The sequence below is a fragment of the Myiozetetes cayanensis genome, unplaced genomic scaffold (assembly GCF_022539395.1).
Source record: "Myiozetetes cayanensis isolate MyiCay16 unplaced genomic scaffold, myiCay2020 scf4, whole genome shotgun sequence".
NCBI classification, from domain to species: domain Eukaryota; kingdom Metazoa; phylum Chordata; class Aves; order Passeriformes; family Tyrannidae; genus Myiozetetes; species Myiozetetes cayanensis.
Window position 1 is genome coordinate 8,436,688 of NW_026087631.1, and position 13,911 is coordinate 8,450,598.

The 13,911-nt window shown below is 38.8% G+C and overlaps 1 protein-coding gene across 8 annotated transcripts in view; it reads left to right on the forward strand.

The window, feature by feature from the left end:
• Positions 1–13,911, forward strand: part of TDRD7 (tudor domain containing 7) — a 43,222-nt gene that overhangs the window by 28,002 nt on the left and 1,309 nt on the right. For 7 of the 8 annotated variants that reach the window (XM_050329999.1, XM_050330000.1, XM_050329995.1 and 4 more), the window contains 10 exons: positions 978–1,552; positions 4,657–4,843; positions 6,303–6,414; positions 7,254–7,456; positions 7,592–7,726; positions 9,429–9,512; positions 9,673–9,807; positions 10,143–10,253; positions 11,670–12,160; positions 12,490–12,650. In XM_050329999.1, the coding sequence (XP_050185956.1) occupies positions 978–1,552; positions 4,657–4,843; positions 6,303–6,414; positions 7,254–7,456; positions 7,592–7,726; positions 9,429–9,512; positions 9,673–9,807; positions 10,143–10,253; positions 11,670–12,160; positions 12,490–12,650 (2,194 nt within the window). The remainder of the gene's footprint in view (positions 1–977; positions 1,553–4,656; positions 4,844–6,302; positions 6,415–7,253; positions 7,457–7,591; positions 7,727–9,428; positions 9,513–9,672; positions 9,808–10,142; positions 10,254–11,669; positions 12,161–12,489; positions 12,651–13,911) is intronic. The other variant, XM_050329998.1, reaches the window with a different exon arrangement.

Consider the following 13,911-nt stretch of genomic DNA (forward strand, 5'->3'; position numbering starts at 1 on the left):
GGGAAATTCAGCTGCTCGATGTTTTTTCATTGATCTGCTTCTGGCAATTACTTTGATGAGATACGTTTCCTCTGAGGAAGGAACATCAAAGTGGAGCTACATAAACCTTAATAACTTTCCTTATTGCTGCAGTTCTTCCTGCTTTGGGACCAGTGTAGAAACTGTAAGAGCTTTTGTTATCTCAATTTTACATAAATTCCTGTTAAGTGATGGTAGGATCCATCTACGTTGAAACTGCATAGCTTGAGGAAACAGAATTTTATTGTGAGTTTGTTGCTACAGTTCTCGAACAGTGCTTTCAAGGCTGTGGTTTCAAACTATGTGAGATGCTTATTCTGGAACTTAGCAAACACCAGAGACACAGGGACTGGCAAAACATCTGTATGGTTCTGCAGGAGGCTGTGAGCGTGGCTTAAAAGGGCCTAATTAATTTTATTATGAAATTTATTATGATCCAGACACATTTTCCTTAGTTTCAGAGCTTTTGTACTGAAAAAGAATCCCCTGAGCATGACAGCAGATAGTCTGCCTGACAGCACTGCCTGGCAAGTGTCCTCTTGTTTCTGAAGTACAGAGTCAAATCCCATCTCCCTTTTGTTTATGATATGCTTACCTGTGTGAAAGATTGTGGGGGGTAATGTGCAAAAGACCTAAGTTAGTGGAGTGCGTCGTCGTCTTCTGGTCCTCTGGGAAAAAAAGAGAGACTGTACTTCTTTGGAAGCAAGTTCCACTTGTATTGTACAGATCAGATATTTGCCCTGTACTGATGTAGACATACGTGTTTGGTACCCTTCAAAACAGAGGAGGAAGCATTACAAGAAATACTACCCTGTAGTAACTTCCTCAAGCTTAGCTCCCTGTGGATGCCCCCTTCAAAGTCTGTGTAAAATGCATGTTATAAAAGTGTAATTGGCAAATTTATTTAGAGATTTAGAGATACAGCTGATTATTGGCTCTATTTTTTTTTGTTTTATAAGGTGGAGAAAATACACAGGGGTGATCAGATAGATGAACATCTTTACCCTGCAAAGAAAATACCACCGGTAGCAAAAGGCGACACCGATCAAGAAAAGGCATCTCAGAATGTTACTTCTTCAAAAGCAGACCCTTCATTAAAACCGAACATGGAGACCACATCACTGAGCAGCGACTTGAAGCAGAAAGTTGTTAGCATCTTGCTGAAATATTCCAATGGTCTTTGGGCTCATGCACTCCCCAAAGTGTACCAAGACACTTACCAAGTAAAATTTCCAGAAGATGTTCTCAGTAATCTGGAGTTGCTGTCAGATGTGTGCACGGTGGATTATGTCTCTGAAGCCCCCAGAAGGGCTATTCTCTACGCTAAACCCCAAAGATGCACTGATGAAAATCTGAATGTCACTGAGAAGGTCCAGAGTCACGATGGTGTGAAGGCCACAGCTGAACAGCAGGATGAAGAATCCAAGGACCAGTATCCAGAGAACATAAGTGTTCCTTCTCTAATCATTCCATCAGAAGGATCTGTGTCAATCATGGTGTTAGAACTGAAAAACACTAATGAGGTCCTAATTAGGTATGTTTGTATTTTGGAGTCTGTCTTTCTTGCTTTATTTATAAATCCACATAGTGACATTGTGCAGGTGTGCCAGAAAGGAATTGATGAAGAGGAGATTTCAGGGCTTTATTGTTTACTTAATTTGACCCTAATCTTAAAATGTTTATGGGTCACTTCACGAGGATGAATTGAGTGACTGTGTGGTAATATACTGTAGAGACGGGTCTCTGTTTTTTCCCCACTGATTCCTACAATTTTCACTTTGATGAGATAGTTCCAGTAATTCTCAGATGAGGATTGAATTAAGTATGTGTGCAGTTTCCTTACAGATCCTATTACCCCATTCCTCATCGCTGTTTGGCAGTATTCAACACACTGGGCTTATAGCTGAAATCTAGATAGCCTTTTTCTCTTTAGCTTTCAGTAATGTCTTGAACTTCAGGTGTCACTCCACTGTTTGAAGTAATGGAATCTCAAGGCTGGTAATCTGTAGCAAAGATCCCCTTATTTGGGGGTTACAAGAGGAATTTCCATTTGAGAATGTAGCCATCTTTGTTTCAGCAGCTGTTACCATTCCTATATTGTGCTTTTTCTCAGATAATCTTCTGTGTGCATTGCTTATACATTTATTTTGTATCCTGGTCTCACCACAAAGCATAATTTAAGGCAAGCTGCTTCATCTGTCAAAACGATTTGTACTATATCCAGCTGAACAAGTCAGCCATTTTAGCAAAGAAGACACAATTGGAATTTGTGAGTGAGCCTCAGCTTAAAAAAAGAAATCACGGAAGAAAGAGAGGCTTTATGTTTCAGGTTGTTCCTGGGAGATCTCTTTGAAATTAGTCCAAAACATGAAAGATGATGACAATGAATAGTGGCAGGAAAGACAGCCCATTTGAGATATAACATAGAGATACAGAAACAGACACAATGCATATGTTTTGCTTTGGGAAGAACAGAAACAAATTACGTCTCTTACTTCCAGCTTGCTATGCAGGTGGAACTTAAGTCTGCAAAACTTTTTCCTTCTCCTTGTACACCTTTAAATTCTGGCAGCATTGATAGCTTGCTGCACATGGGAGTAACAGTTCTTAGCTTTCTAACCTGTTATTTCAAGCATGTTTCCAGTAATTATTTGGGAGGAATACTGCATGACACTGATCAGCTGAGAGTGATTATATTAAAATTTCTCTGCAAAGCAGCAATTCTCAAATTGTGGACCATGTTTCTTGGACAATATTAAAGTTTCTGAATTTGTCAATTCTGTGCAGGTAGATGATGAAAATTAGTGGTTTCTTGGCCCTAGGTACAGAAATTACTACACTTAGGGTCATGGGCAAGGTCAGTTATCTGGATACGATGCAACTAGACCTGAAGGGGATATTTTTTTTGCCGTGACAAGAAAATGTTCACGTGGACATACAGGAAGGAAACAGTGCATGGGCTCATCTGTCCTTACATGTCCTACCAGTCCATTTCTGCTCATCTGCACAAGGACTGTGTAGGGGCTGTTGGTTGATGTTGGTTTTTGTAGGACCAATGAAATCAAGATTCCTCTTTCGGTCTTGGGGAGGGAGCAATATCTCTTTGCTTTCTTGGTATGTGGCCGAGTGTTGTTTGGCTGAAACCTTTCAAATGCAGTAGCAATGAAGGCAAAGCTGGAAGGCTTGGTGCTGTTTCTGTTTTGAAACATGGAACAGTTCAGTGAGAAGTCAGAGGGAGTCAGAATGAAAGCGAGGTGATAGAAACACTGCCAGATATTTGCTGTACATCCACAACAGTGTGATTGAAGGCAGAGATAATACACTAGGTGCTGCAGTTGAATTCTCACAAGAAATAATTGACTGTCACGGTTTATTCTCAGCTACTTTAAGTTTCTGTGTTACAGCTCGGATGCCTTTCTCCCCTCATCTTTTTGCATAGATGGAATTGCATTGTGTGTTCCACCGTGGAAGCACAGCCCTCTGTTCCTTTCACAGTGGAGCAGCAAGCATTACTGGACATGTTAGTTGGTTCCAGCTGAGACAAAGAATGATGCTGAATGAACACTTGTAATGCCTGGCTACCTGCATGTAGATTAGCCTCTAATACACTGTTTTGGAGGTAGCTTTATAGGATTCTTTTCTAAAAAAAAAAAAAATCTGGAAAATAATTTTTCAGTTGTCTTTGAGCAACCAAAAACTTCTACAGGATTATGCTCACCGATTACTAGAAAATAGTGAGGCAGGAAATTTTGAGAGATTTTTCTACTTTCTGTTGAGCTATCCCAACTGTCTGTTAGGTACCCTTATGAAATAAATGTTAAAGAAACTTTTAGGTAGGACATAACGTGACTGTCACCCCACTTTATCTCCATTTTGTAGGAGATGAGCATTGTTTTGTAGAAACAAAAAGGCTGTCATCCTGAAAAGTGTGACACTGTCTTTAGGAAAATGAGGGTTCCCCTGGAATGTGATCAGATTTAATTTAATCTTAATAAAGTCACTATATTATATCAGTACAATATCTACACTAATTTTGAGTATACAGCAGACCTTCACAATAAACTTAAATTTTTATAGGATGGTGACCTATGTTGTAGAATTGTGCAGTATCAATGACAATACGAACATGCCGAAACAGTAGCTACTAAATACAAATTTGTAATTTTCCTTTTGCCTACTCTAATCTAATGTGCTTCTGAAGCCTTCAGAACTTCCTATTTGGAGTTTTCAGGAAGTTTATATACTTCACTAAGTACAAACAGCTTCAGTAGGAACCGTTAGGTCATCAACCTAATGCTGATTGATCTGGAGGGGGAGAGTAAACAGCACCTGATTTAACAGCTGATTTTAAAAAATATTTTAGTTGTGTTGTTTTGGATCAACCTTAGTGAAAATCAGATTAAGATAATGTTTGTTAATGACAGAGTGACTTTCTTTTTCTATAGCCCTGTTAGTGGGAAAAGAGTTTGAATACTAGTGTGCTTAGAAAATGTACGCATCCATAATTTACTCATAGGTTCATATATGCATGGAAATGTTCTTATGTTTTTTTATTCAGCTTTTTTGAAGTTGCATCCTAACTCTTGTGTTGGTTTTTGTTTTGTTTTGGGTTGTTTTTTTTTTTTGAAAATACTGTAGGTATGTGGGCAAAGATTATTCTTCTGCCCAGGAACAAATGGAGGAGGAGATGAAAGCATACTATAGTCAGAACAGTACAGTGTCACCAGCTCAGTCTCTGAGTGTTGGGCAAGTTGTTGCAGTACATGCCGAGGAAGACGCCTGGGTGCGTGCTCAAATAATTTCTCTAGAAGACAACAGAATAAAGGCAAGTAATTACCTCTTTTGGCACGCGGAGAAAGAATTGAAACAATCTCACATTTTAGATACCTGGTTCATTCTTAAATATGCTACGCTAGCATTCTCTCTCTTCTTGCCCTGAACTGCTTTCTGTCTTCAGTTATGTGCGAAATTAAGACTTTTCTGAAGTTGAGTGATGGCCAGAATTCAATGGTCTATCAGGTTTTTTTCCATAAATAATTTGAGTTTGGGTGTTTTGTTTTGAATTTTATATGGGGCTGGACCCTATAGCACTTAGGTACTGAAAATGTACCTCTGATGGGAGGAACACTGTATTACCACTATTTGAAGTGGGACAGAGGAAGGGAAAGGGAAGGACAGAATTCACTTGCTGTTAGAGCTTTTTGGGGTCTTGTACTGAAATATTTCTAACATGCATTAAATAGTGAAAAAATGAGAAGGTTATATTTTTCCCTTCTAGGCCTGGTATTCTGGGAGTTACATGTAGAATGCATTTTAATTAAACCCCACTGAGATTATTTGATTCCTCTGTTAAACTTTCCCTGGGCCAATCAGACTCTTCTTACTATCTGCAGTGAAACTGGAACATATATTAGAAGTTTAAAAGAAGTTTAAAACTTCTCAGTTATTTCTTGCCTCGTCAAACACTGATTATACACTTTTATGTTTTTTTGTTTGTTTGTTTCTTCCCCCAGTTGTGTGACTTTTTATCCAGGTCTTGTTAACATACTTATAAAGTTGAACCGTTTCATAAATGCTTGAATAGCACGTGTGTTGGAACTGAGGATTTTCTGGAAGTTAATATGATACCCTTCAGCTAGAGCTTGTTGGAGAGTGTCAGAACTTGGGTTTGAAAGACTTTTGAGTTTAGAGAAGTGGCAAGAACATAGGTGCCATGCTTGCCTCTAATTTCTCCCTAGCTAGAGCTACCAGCCAAAAGAAGGCTATTGCTTTATTGCATCATTTGCTGATTATCCTCTGACACAGTGTTCAGACCTCCTTTCAGTATTTGGTAAGCAGACGTTTTGCATGATAGAGTTTAGAAAAAAAGTTGTACAAAGTCCTGTAAAGCCTTCTTTCTCTTACTTTAGCTCCAGTTATTTACTGCCAGTCAGCAGTTTCCGTAATGGTTTCCTGCACTGACCGTGGTATTTGTATCAAAGTTAAGACAAGCATTAATCAAAATGATTCTCATAATGCTGTAAAAACAGTAGACAAAGCTTATAATGGCACCTAAGTGGTATGTGACCTTTCAACACTTTCAAAACTTTATGAAAACTCTGAACATTCAAGCAGTAAGATAAATATTAAATTAATGGTCTAATATTCTAGTAAATGAGCAAAATGTAACTTTCCTGTGGCTGCACAGAGAATGTGATAACTGAATACATTTTCCCCAGACTCAAGAAAACATATTTACAATGATGTTGATGATCTTATGCCTTTATTTCCTTTTCCATTTTCAGGTACGCTATGTTGATCATGGCTTCACTGAGTTTGTTGAAAGCAACAGTGTTTACAAACTACAGAAACAGTTCAGTTTGCTTCCTTTCCAAGCTGTAAAGTGTAAACTGGCAGGTAAGAGAAGGGCAGTGCTGACTGTACAGCTTACTGTTGCACAATTTATGGATTGAAGCATCTGCGAGTCTGGGAGTTTTGATCCTCGTTTGTAATAACTCTGTGTATGATAGATTTTGTCCAGCACAGCTAATCTAAACAGACACAGGTAGACATGGAAAGAAAGAAAAGGGAGGAAGAAAGGATGTGAAGAAGGGTTTTATAAAGAACCCTTGGTATTAGAAGACAGTTATATCCAGTATCTATGTAGTGGAGCTTAGTTGTTTCTGCACTTGGATGTCTTTGTCCCTTTTATGTATGTGAGCCTAAAGAAATAAGAGGAAACATTTAGTGTTGTGTGAAACAATGTACTAACACAACATCTTTTCCAAAAATGAGACACATCTCTTGTGGCCAGGTCAGGCAATATTTCTAAATATGGACCTATTTAGTTATTTTAAAGGGCTCTTTTCCGTTTCAATACTTGCATACCTGCAGACTTCCTGGGCTCTGCTGGAATTTATTTACCTTTCTAAAACTGGTAGGCCTTTCTAAGTTTTTAAGAATATTTTATTTTTAATGTGTAAAATTGCCATGAATGAGCTTGGCTTTTTAGTTTGGTTGGTTTTTGATACATTCCTTTGTTCTCTACAATTTTGTCTCAACCCTTTCTAAAGAGGGTCCTTTCTATTCTGCCCCACCCCCAAAGATGGCTCTCTGTGTTAAAAAGGCAGAAATTAAGTAGAATTTAGGTAGGGGTGCAGTACAGCTTTTCTTTGCTTCATCCTGATTCTTGGAAATATTCCTGTGGTTTTTCCCTTTGAATACAGTGATCCATAAAAATATGGTGTGTCTTACAGGGCTTGAAGCCTTCTGTGATGATCCTGTCCTAATAAAGACTGTGGAATCACAGACATGCTTCAAGATATTTGCTGTGGAAATACTGGAAAAAAGTGATATTCCTCTTCTTGTTCTCTATGACACATCTGGAGAAGACGATATCAACATCAATGCTACTTGTCTGAAGGCATTGCATGACAAGTCCCTTGAACTGCACCTGCAGGTACCATTGTCCTGCTTCCTTCTTAATTCATTAAAAATCATTGACTGCTGAAGTCTTAGATGGACAAAAAACAGTACTCAGAAATTTGCTAAGTGTTTTTTTGTCGCCTTTCGTGTCAAAATCTTACTGTTGCAGGTAGATGCACTATATACAAATGTCAGAGTAACCAGTGTTTTCTCTGATGGAAGCCTGTATTGCCAAGTGCCATCCAAAGGCTTGTCTAGACTCTCAGAAGTCTTGCAGAAAGTAGAAGACTACTTTGGTTACAAGGTAGGTTCTGTGGTGAGGGAAGTGGTGAAGTCATGTAGCCTTTCCTCAGAATGTACCAATCACTTTCCTTGCACATAAGTTCAAGTTTCTTTGGTAGCCACAGACTATTCTAAAAGGCTATAAATTCCCTTCCTCGTTTGGGGCTTTTTGGGGTGCATCTTTCAGCACGAACAGTGTCTTTTGATGCTTTCTTGTTCACAGGCAGTCTCTAAGGCTTCAGTAACTACTTATAACTTTCCTTTAATAGTTAGAGTAGCAACGATGTGGCTCTTAATGGGAAGCTGCCAATGGAAGCTGCTGCAGGTTGGTATAAAGCCTGGGGAGATACTGCCGTTTTGGTTTTTTGCTGGAAATTTTACTCAGGTGATGGAGTTGAGGTGCATAAACAGCCTGGCCCACAGCACATTGTGCAAAGCGGCAATAAAAGCACTTTAGACCAAAATCTAAAGACCGAAGTGTGTTCTTTTTAGCCTGCCTTTCACCTGGAAATTCAGTGGCTTCGATCTGATATGCTGCGTCACTTGTCCCCTTGCACCCTTAGATTTCGAATGTTGTGGTTGATATCAACAAGAAGTGGTGTGTAGCAGGGGTTTTCTGAAGGCTTAAGTTGCTTTAAAAAGGGCGTGTGGCAAAGAAGTCTGATGTTCCACCAGCCATTTACAGACACATGCAGCAATCCTCACTAGACTCAATTTATGGCAAAGAGATCTTGAGAGAGTCTAATTTGTTGATAATTCAGCTGAGCCTTACAGAATCAAATCATGTAATGCAGATCCTTGAAGGTCCTTTTAGAACTGCTGCTTGTGACACTACTGCGTTGAAAGTGTTTCTTTAGGTGTACAAGTTAAGCTTTAGACCTGTTGTGGAATCATCTGGAAATATTTTGTGTTAAACATGTTTCAGTTATCAAGATTCAGTTTCAAGCAAGCTAAACACTGAAAGAAAGTGTATAGAACCCTGAAAAGTTTAGCAACACAAAGAAAGGCAGCCAGACAGGTATCTCAAAAGTTTTTATTTTTGGGAAAGACTACGTGTTATGTTCTTGTTGCCATCAAAGAGAGACACTGGTCTTCAGATTCTTTTGTTCAAAGGGTAAAAGAAGCAATCTTGACTTTGCAGCTAATCTTGAGGGTTATTTTTCTTTTATTTTGCCTGGGCATTTAAACAAAATAAGGTGTTGATGGCTCTTCATATAGAGTTTCTTCATGCTTTTTATAGCATGGACATTGTCTTGTTACGTTATTTAGGATTATCATGGTGAATGTCACCCCCATGAGACTTCCATTTGAGTCAGTAGTAGATTTGGGTTGCTAAATATCTCAAGAAATTGTATGATTTAGAATATAAGCTAGGAGCTTCTTCAGTTTTCTGTCACAGCTCTAAACTGCTCTTGCTTTTCACAGTAAAGTAATGGTTGGTGATTTCATATACTGTGTTTCCAAGTGTTGCTTTTTCCCCCTGACGCTTTGCATTCTATCAGTTTCCCTGTAAGATACAGAGCTTGGACTTAAAGGTTTGCAAATTGGGGAAGCTTAAAACAACGTGATGAGAAATGTTTCTGAGTCTGGAAAGAGACTTCGTATTTGACACAGCGTTTTTGCTTCTCAGAAACATTTATGTCTTGTGTGGCTTTTGAAATGGTTAGTCGAGTGCCAGATAGTAATAGCTCCACACTTTTTTATTTCTGGTTTTGTATTTGCAGCAGACTTCCGACTTCAATGTGTTGCTACCTTTCTGTGGCAAAATCTGCTTGTTTCCTTCCAAAGGAAAATGGGCACGTGTAGAGGTAAGAAGTATTCAAAAAAACAGCTACAGTTTCCCCACGTAGAAATGTCCCTTTCTTTTTGTTCAGTTCAGTCTGAATTTTTGGTTTCCATGAAACATTTTATAGTGTGTGTCAGTGAGGTTTTAAACCTCAAAATTATGCTCTTGGTTTCTTCTTTCAGATAAAAATTATTCACACTAGACGGGCACTGGATGTGCAGTTCATGGATACTGGAACAGTTGCAACTGTGAAACTATCAGAGCTCAGAGAAATCCCACCACAGTTCCTGAGAGAAGTAATTGCAATACCTCCTCAGGTATAAAGATGTGTTGTAGCCTAACCTATATTAGTTCTCTTGCCAGTGTCTGTAGTGCTGCTATTTCAAGTTTTATGTAATGAAATTTTGTTTTGTTTCGTAGCATTCAGCATTGCAGTGTATTTCATTGTGCATCTCTGAAATAAATCGCAGTGCAGTCCTGTGTATGGACAGTATGTTGTGTATGTTTGATGGCACTGGTTTTGCATGTTGGCCCCGTCCCGTTCTGTGTATCATACATTGTTGAGTCTGCCAGCATTGTCCTGTGAACTGGGACTTGTGGACTAGTTTTCGTATTTCTAGATTACACCTTGTGTACTTAATTCTGTTCTTAGGCTGTAAAATGCTGCCTGGCAGATCTGCCTCCTAACACTGGCATGTGGACTCCAGATGCTGTACTGTGGCTGAGAGACGCTGTAATGAATTGCCCTGAATTTAGCATGAAGGTAAATAGTCAAAATGCCTATGGGACTTGAAATCCATAGGCGTGGGAAGAGAGCGTTGGAAGAACAACTTTAAGAAATTTAAAAACTCACCAAATTGATTTTTGTTACAGAATTGTACAAGTTTAAAACCAGCTATTGGACATAAATTCTATACTGAGTCCTTTTCTTAGGACATTTGACATAAAACTTACTTGCCTAAGCGTTTTAGCATCTTCTCCTTTCCCCACAAGGGTTTAGCAACTTTCACAGCAGCTTTTCACATTCTACTGTCCAAGTCCAAATATGCAGCCAGAGTTATTTTACCAGCTGATAAGAAAGAAACACAGTTGTTCACATTTCAGCACATAAAAATATGCAACTTTTGAGTTAATCTTGAATTACTTTTATGCCTCTTATGAGCATAGCTTTTTCTCCTTCTGCTCTTTTGAAAGCAGCTTTATTTTTTTGTTTACTTTTTCTAATCAAGTTTGATTTCGTATGTGCTTTGTATACTTAGAATTTTTATCTTTGAGATAAAATTATTTCCATTTGCACTGTATCCTAGCCAGTTCAGTTAACTGAAAATACCCTTCTTAAGGAAATCCATTTCTAACTACAGACTAAACAAAACTAATTTCCTCAAAAATTTTATTCCAGATACTGTCAGAGCACTTTGAAGAAGTGCTTTGTAGCTTTCCTTAACTTTTTTCTTGCTTTGGTCTGAGACTTAATGCCTGTTACATCTGGCTCTTCTAAACGTCCTCTTCCAAGAGAGTTTGTGTTTGGTGCTAATTTTTGCTGGATTAAATAGTAGACAGCAGATGTGTGCTTTAATTGTGGAAAGTTTTTATTCCTGGCTAGGAGCATCAATGGAATAATCTCTAAAATGTTACTTACTTTCTCAAATTAAAATTTCAGTGCTTTACTATTAATAATGCTAGCATATCTGTTGTTGACTAGGAAATATTTTTATGTTGGTTCTTGAAAATTATGCATGATACAAACCTGGAAGCTTTGTTTGTCTTTATTTTTTTCCCATCCTTAATTTAGTAGGCTTCACTTCCCGTAATGGCAGGAAGATATTTTGAAGGATCATGTGGGAATATTTAATAGTTGTTTAGATCTGTATGGACACTGGCTACTGTTCTTCTGAAAACTAGAATTGTATAAACCAGTATTGGGATTGAACCTGTTGGGCAGAACAAAGCTCAGTTCAAGCTTTGTACTTGCTTTACATGAGTGGAATAGCTGCAAATGCTCTTTTTATCTGCTGTGATTGGTCTACTATCCACAACTTCTTTAATGTTTTTGGGAGAATCTTAAAAATACTTCTGTGCATAAATGCAATGAACTGTTGCCGCTTTAGTCTTCATTACAAAGTCAGATTTGCGTTTAACAGTTACTAACTGGATATTAAACTGTATTTTGTGTTCCAAGGTGATTAAACAGGATGGTTCAAAGGGAATTGCACACGTTTACTTATTTGCTCCAGAGAATTTTCCAGACGTGGATCGAAGTATCAATAGACAGATCAAAAATGCAGACTTGTGGAAGCATCAGAAAGATGTTTTCTTAAGCGTTACGCCCAGTGGGACTAGCTCCACGAAAGCTATGGGTGACGGTGTTTCAGCTCTGCAGTTAACTGGTGGGAAGCCAGAGAAGAGTTTGTCTGATTCAGCCAGAGAACCCAGCAGTGCAGTGTCTACCATCTATATGCCTCCTCCTCTACCCTTGCCAAAGCCTGGCGAGCTCATGGATATCTATGTGTCGGTGGCCTGCCATCCAGGTCACTTCATTGTCCAGCCTTGGAATGACCTCAACAATCTGTACGCCCTGATGGAAGAAATGATCTTGTACTACAGCAGGGCAGAAGAGAAACCTGTGAATATTGAAAAAAACAAGCTGTATGCAGCTAAAATTGGAGATGAGTAAGTAGATACTTAAATTACTTAAAAACAAAATCTTTGAAAGCAAGCTTAACTCTGCTAAGCTAGGCAAGCCTAGCTTTGCTTAGTCCGCATTGTTAACCAGGTGGCAGATGTCCAATGATATCTGAGAGATTAAGGGAGTAAATGAGGTTGCAGTCCCTTCCTCCTTCCAGACTGTAGTTGGAATAGTTGACTTTTATTCAGCTAAATCCAGATCTGAGAAGCCTCAGACATGGTTAAGATGTTTTGGTTGTGTATTATTTTTCCAGTGCCTTGACAGTGTGTGAATGTGAATTCAAGTTGTCTGTTCTTGTTCTCCCCCTTCTTAGGTGGTACAGGGTCATAGTGAAAGGAATCCTTAGGAACGGTTTCTTGTCAGTGTATGAGCTGGACTATGGCAAACATGAGTTTGTCAGCATTCGGAAAGTACAGCCACTCACGGATGCGTTTAGAAGACTGCCTTTCCAAGCTATAACAGCTCAGCTTGCAGGTAGGTAGCAAGCAATTTTTGCTAAGGTCTTGCATCAGTGGGGATACCAAATGAACAGAAAATGTAAAGTGGACAAAATCAAAGGTTAGTGGTATAATTGTTTTTTTTAATTGTACCTGCTTGGAGAAACATGCTTAACCTATACATGTTTGTGTCATCAAAGTAGCTCTGCCTTTCTTCTTGACAATTCTGTTTTGTTATTTGTGTGTTTCATTTAATGAAGCACTTCTCATTATCATGTGCTGAAAATGAAGGTTACTTAAACATTCAGCTTAACATTCACAGCAGCTGCTTTTTATTGTCATGAAATTTGTCGTTCCATCTGTGTGATATCTAGTATGCAAAGCACACGGTAATCAGAACTAAATGGGTTTTTGGTTGCTTTAACATAGGCAATTGTGTGGTATGAAAGTTATGATGTATCTGTTGATAAGAATCAAATGTTCTGATTATCCTAGTTTACATAAAATTTTGAATTTTCCAGTGTATATTTGGAATCCAAAATTACCTGAAATATATTGGGTTTTTTCAGGCAAACAAAAGACTCTACAAGAGAAGTGAGGGCTTTTAATAAGCTTAAGTAAGATTAATTTCTTTGAGAATATGAGGCATAGAGAGTATGCATACATCTGAGACAATTTAAACAAAAAAAAAAAAACTTGATCTCTTCTTGCTGTCTTTTCCAAATTTTTCTTTCATTTCTGTGTCACTTTCGGATATATGCATCTTGTTGGAGTTAGTTCCTGCTTTCTGCCACTGTTTGGTCAGCACTAGTCTAGATTTCAGTCACAGAATGTGCCTGTTGGAAGTGACAGGCCACAGGGTTGGTGCTCTGATCCTGGTTTTCCTTCTGTGGATCTGTTTTCCTGTGTGGCCTCAGTGTGACTAGTGATGATGGGTGTGTTACCGACAGGCTGGGTCCTGGGAGTGCAGTGCTGTAATGAAGCTGATTTCTAGCTGTGTCTGTCTTCTGGGGTAGTACAGGATCCAGCTGAGCCAGCCTGCAAGCCATCCACTTTTCCTGCTTCGCAGAGTCCCCCAGGTAGCTAGTTAAGTTTGCCTCTGAGATGCTTCATATTGTCAAAGCAGGCCAGCTGAGCCTGGAAGACCGGTAACTATTGTCTTGCTATTCTTTCACTTCTTTCTCTCTGTTTTCACGTCTCCCACCTCTTAGTCTCTGGTTTGTTCCCTTGTAAAATCCCATTTGCTTCCACAGCAGCCTTTCCTAGCATTAATCACCCCTTCTTAAGTGTTGATTAAC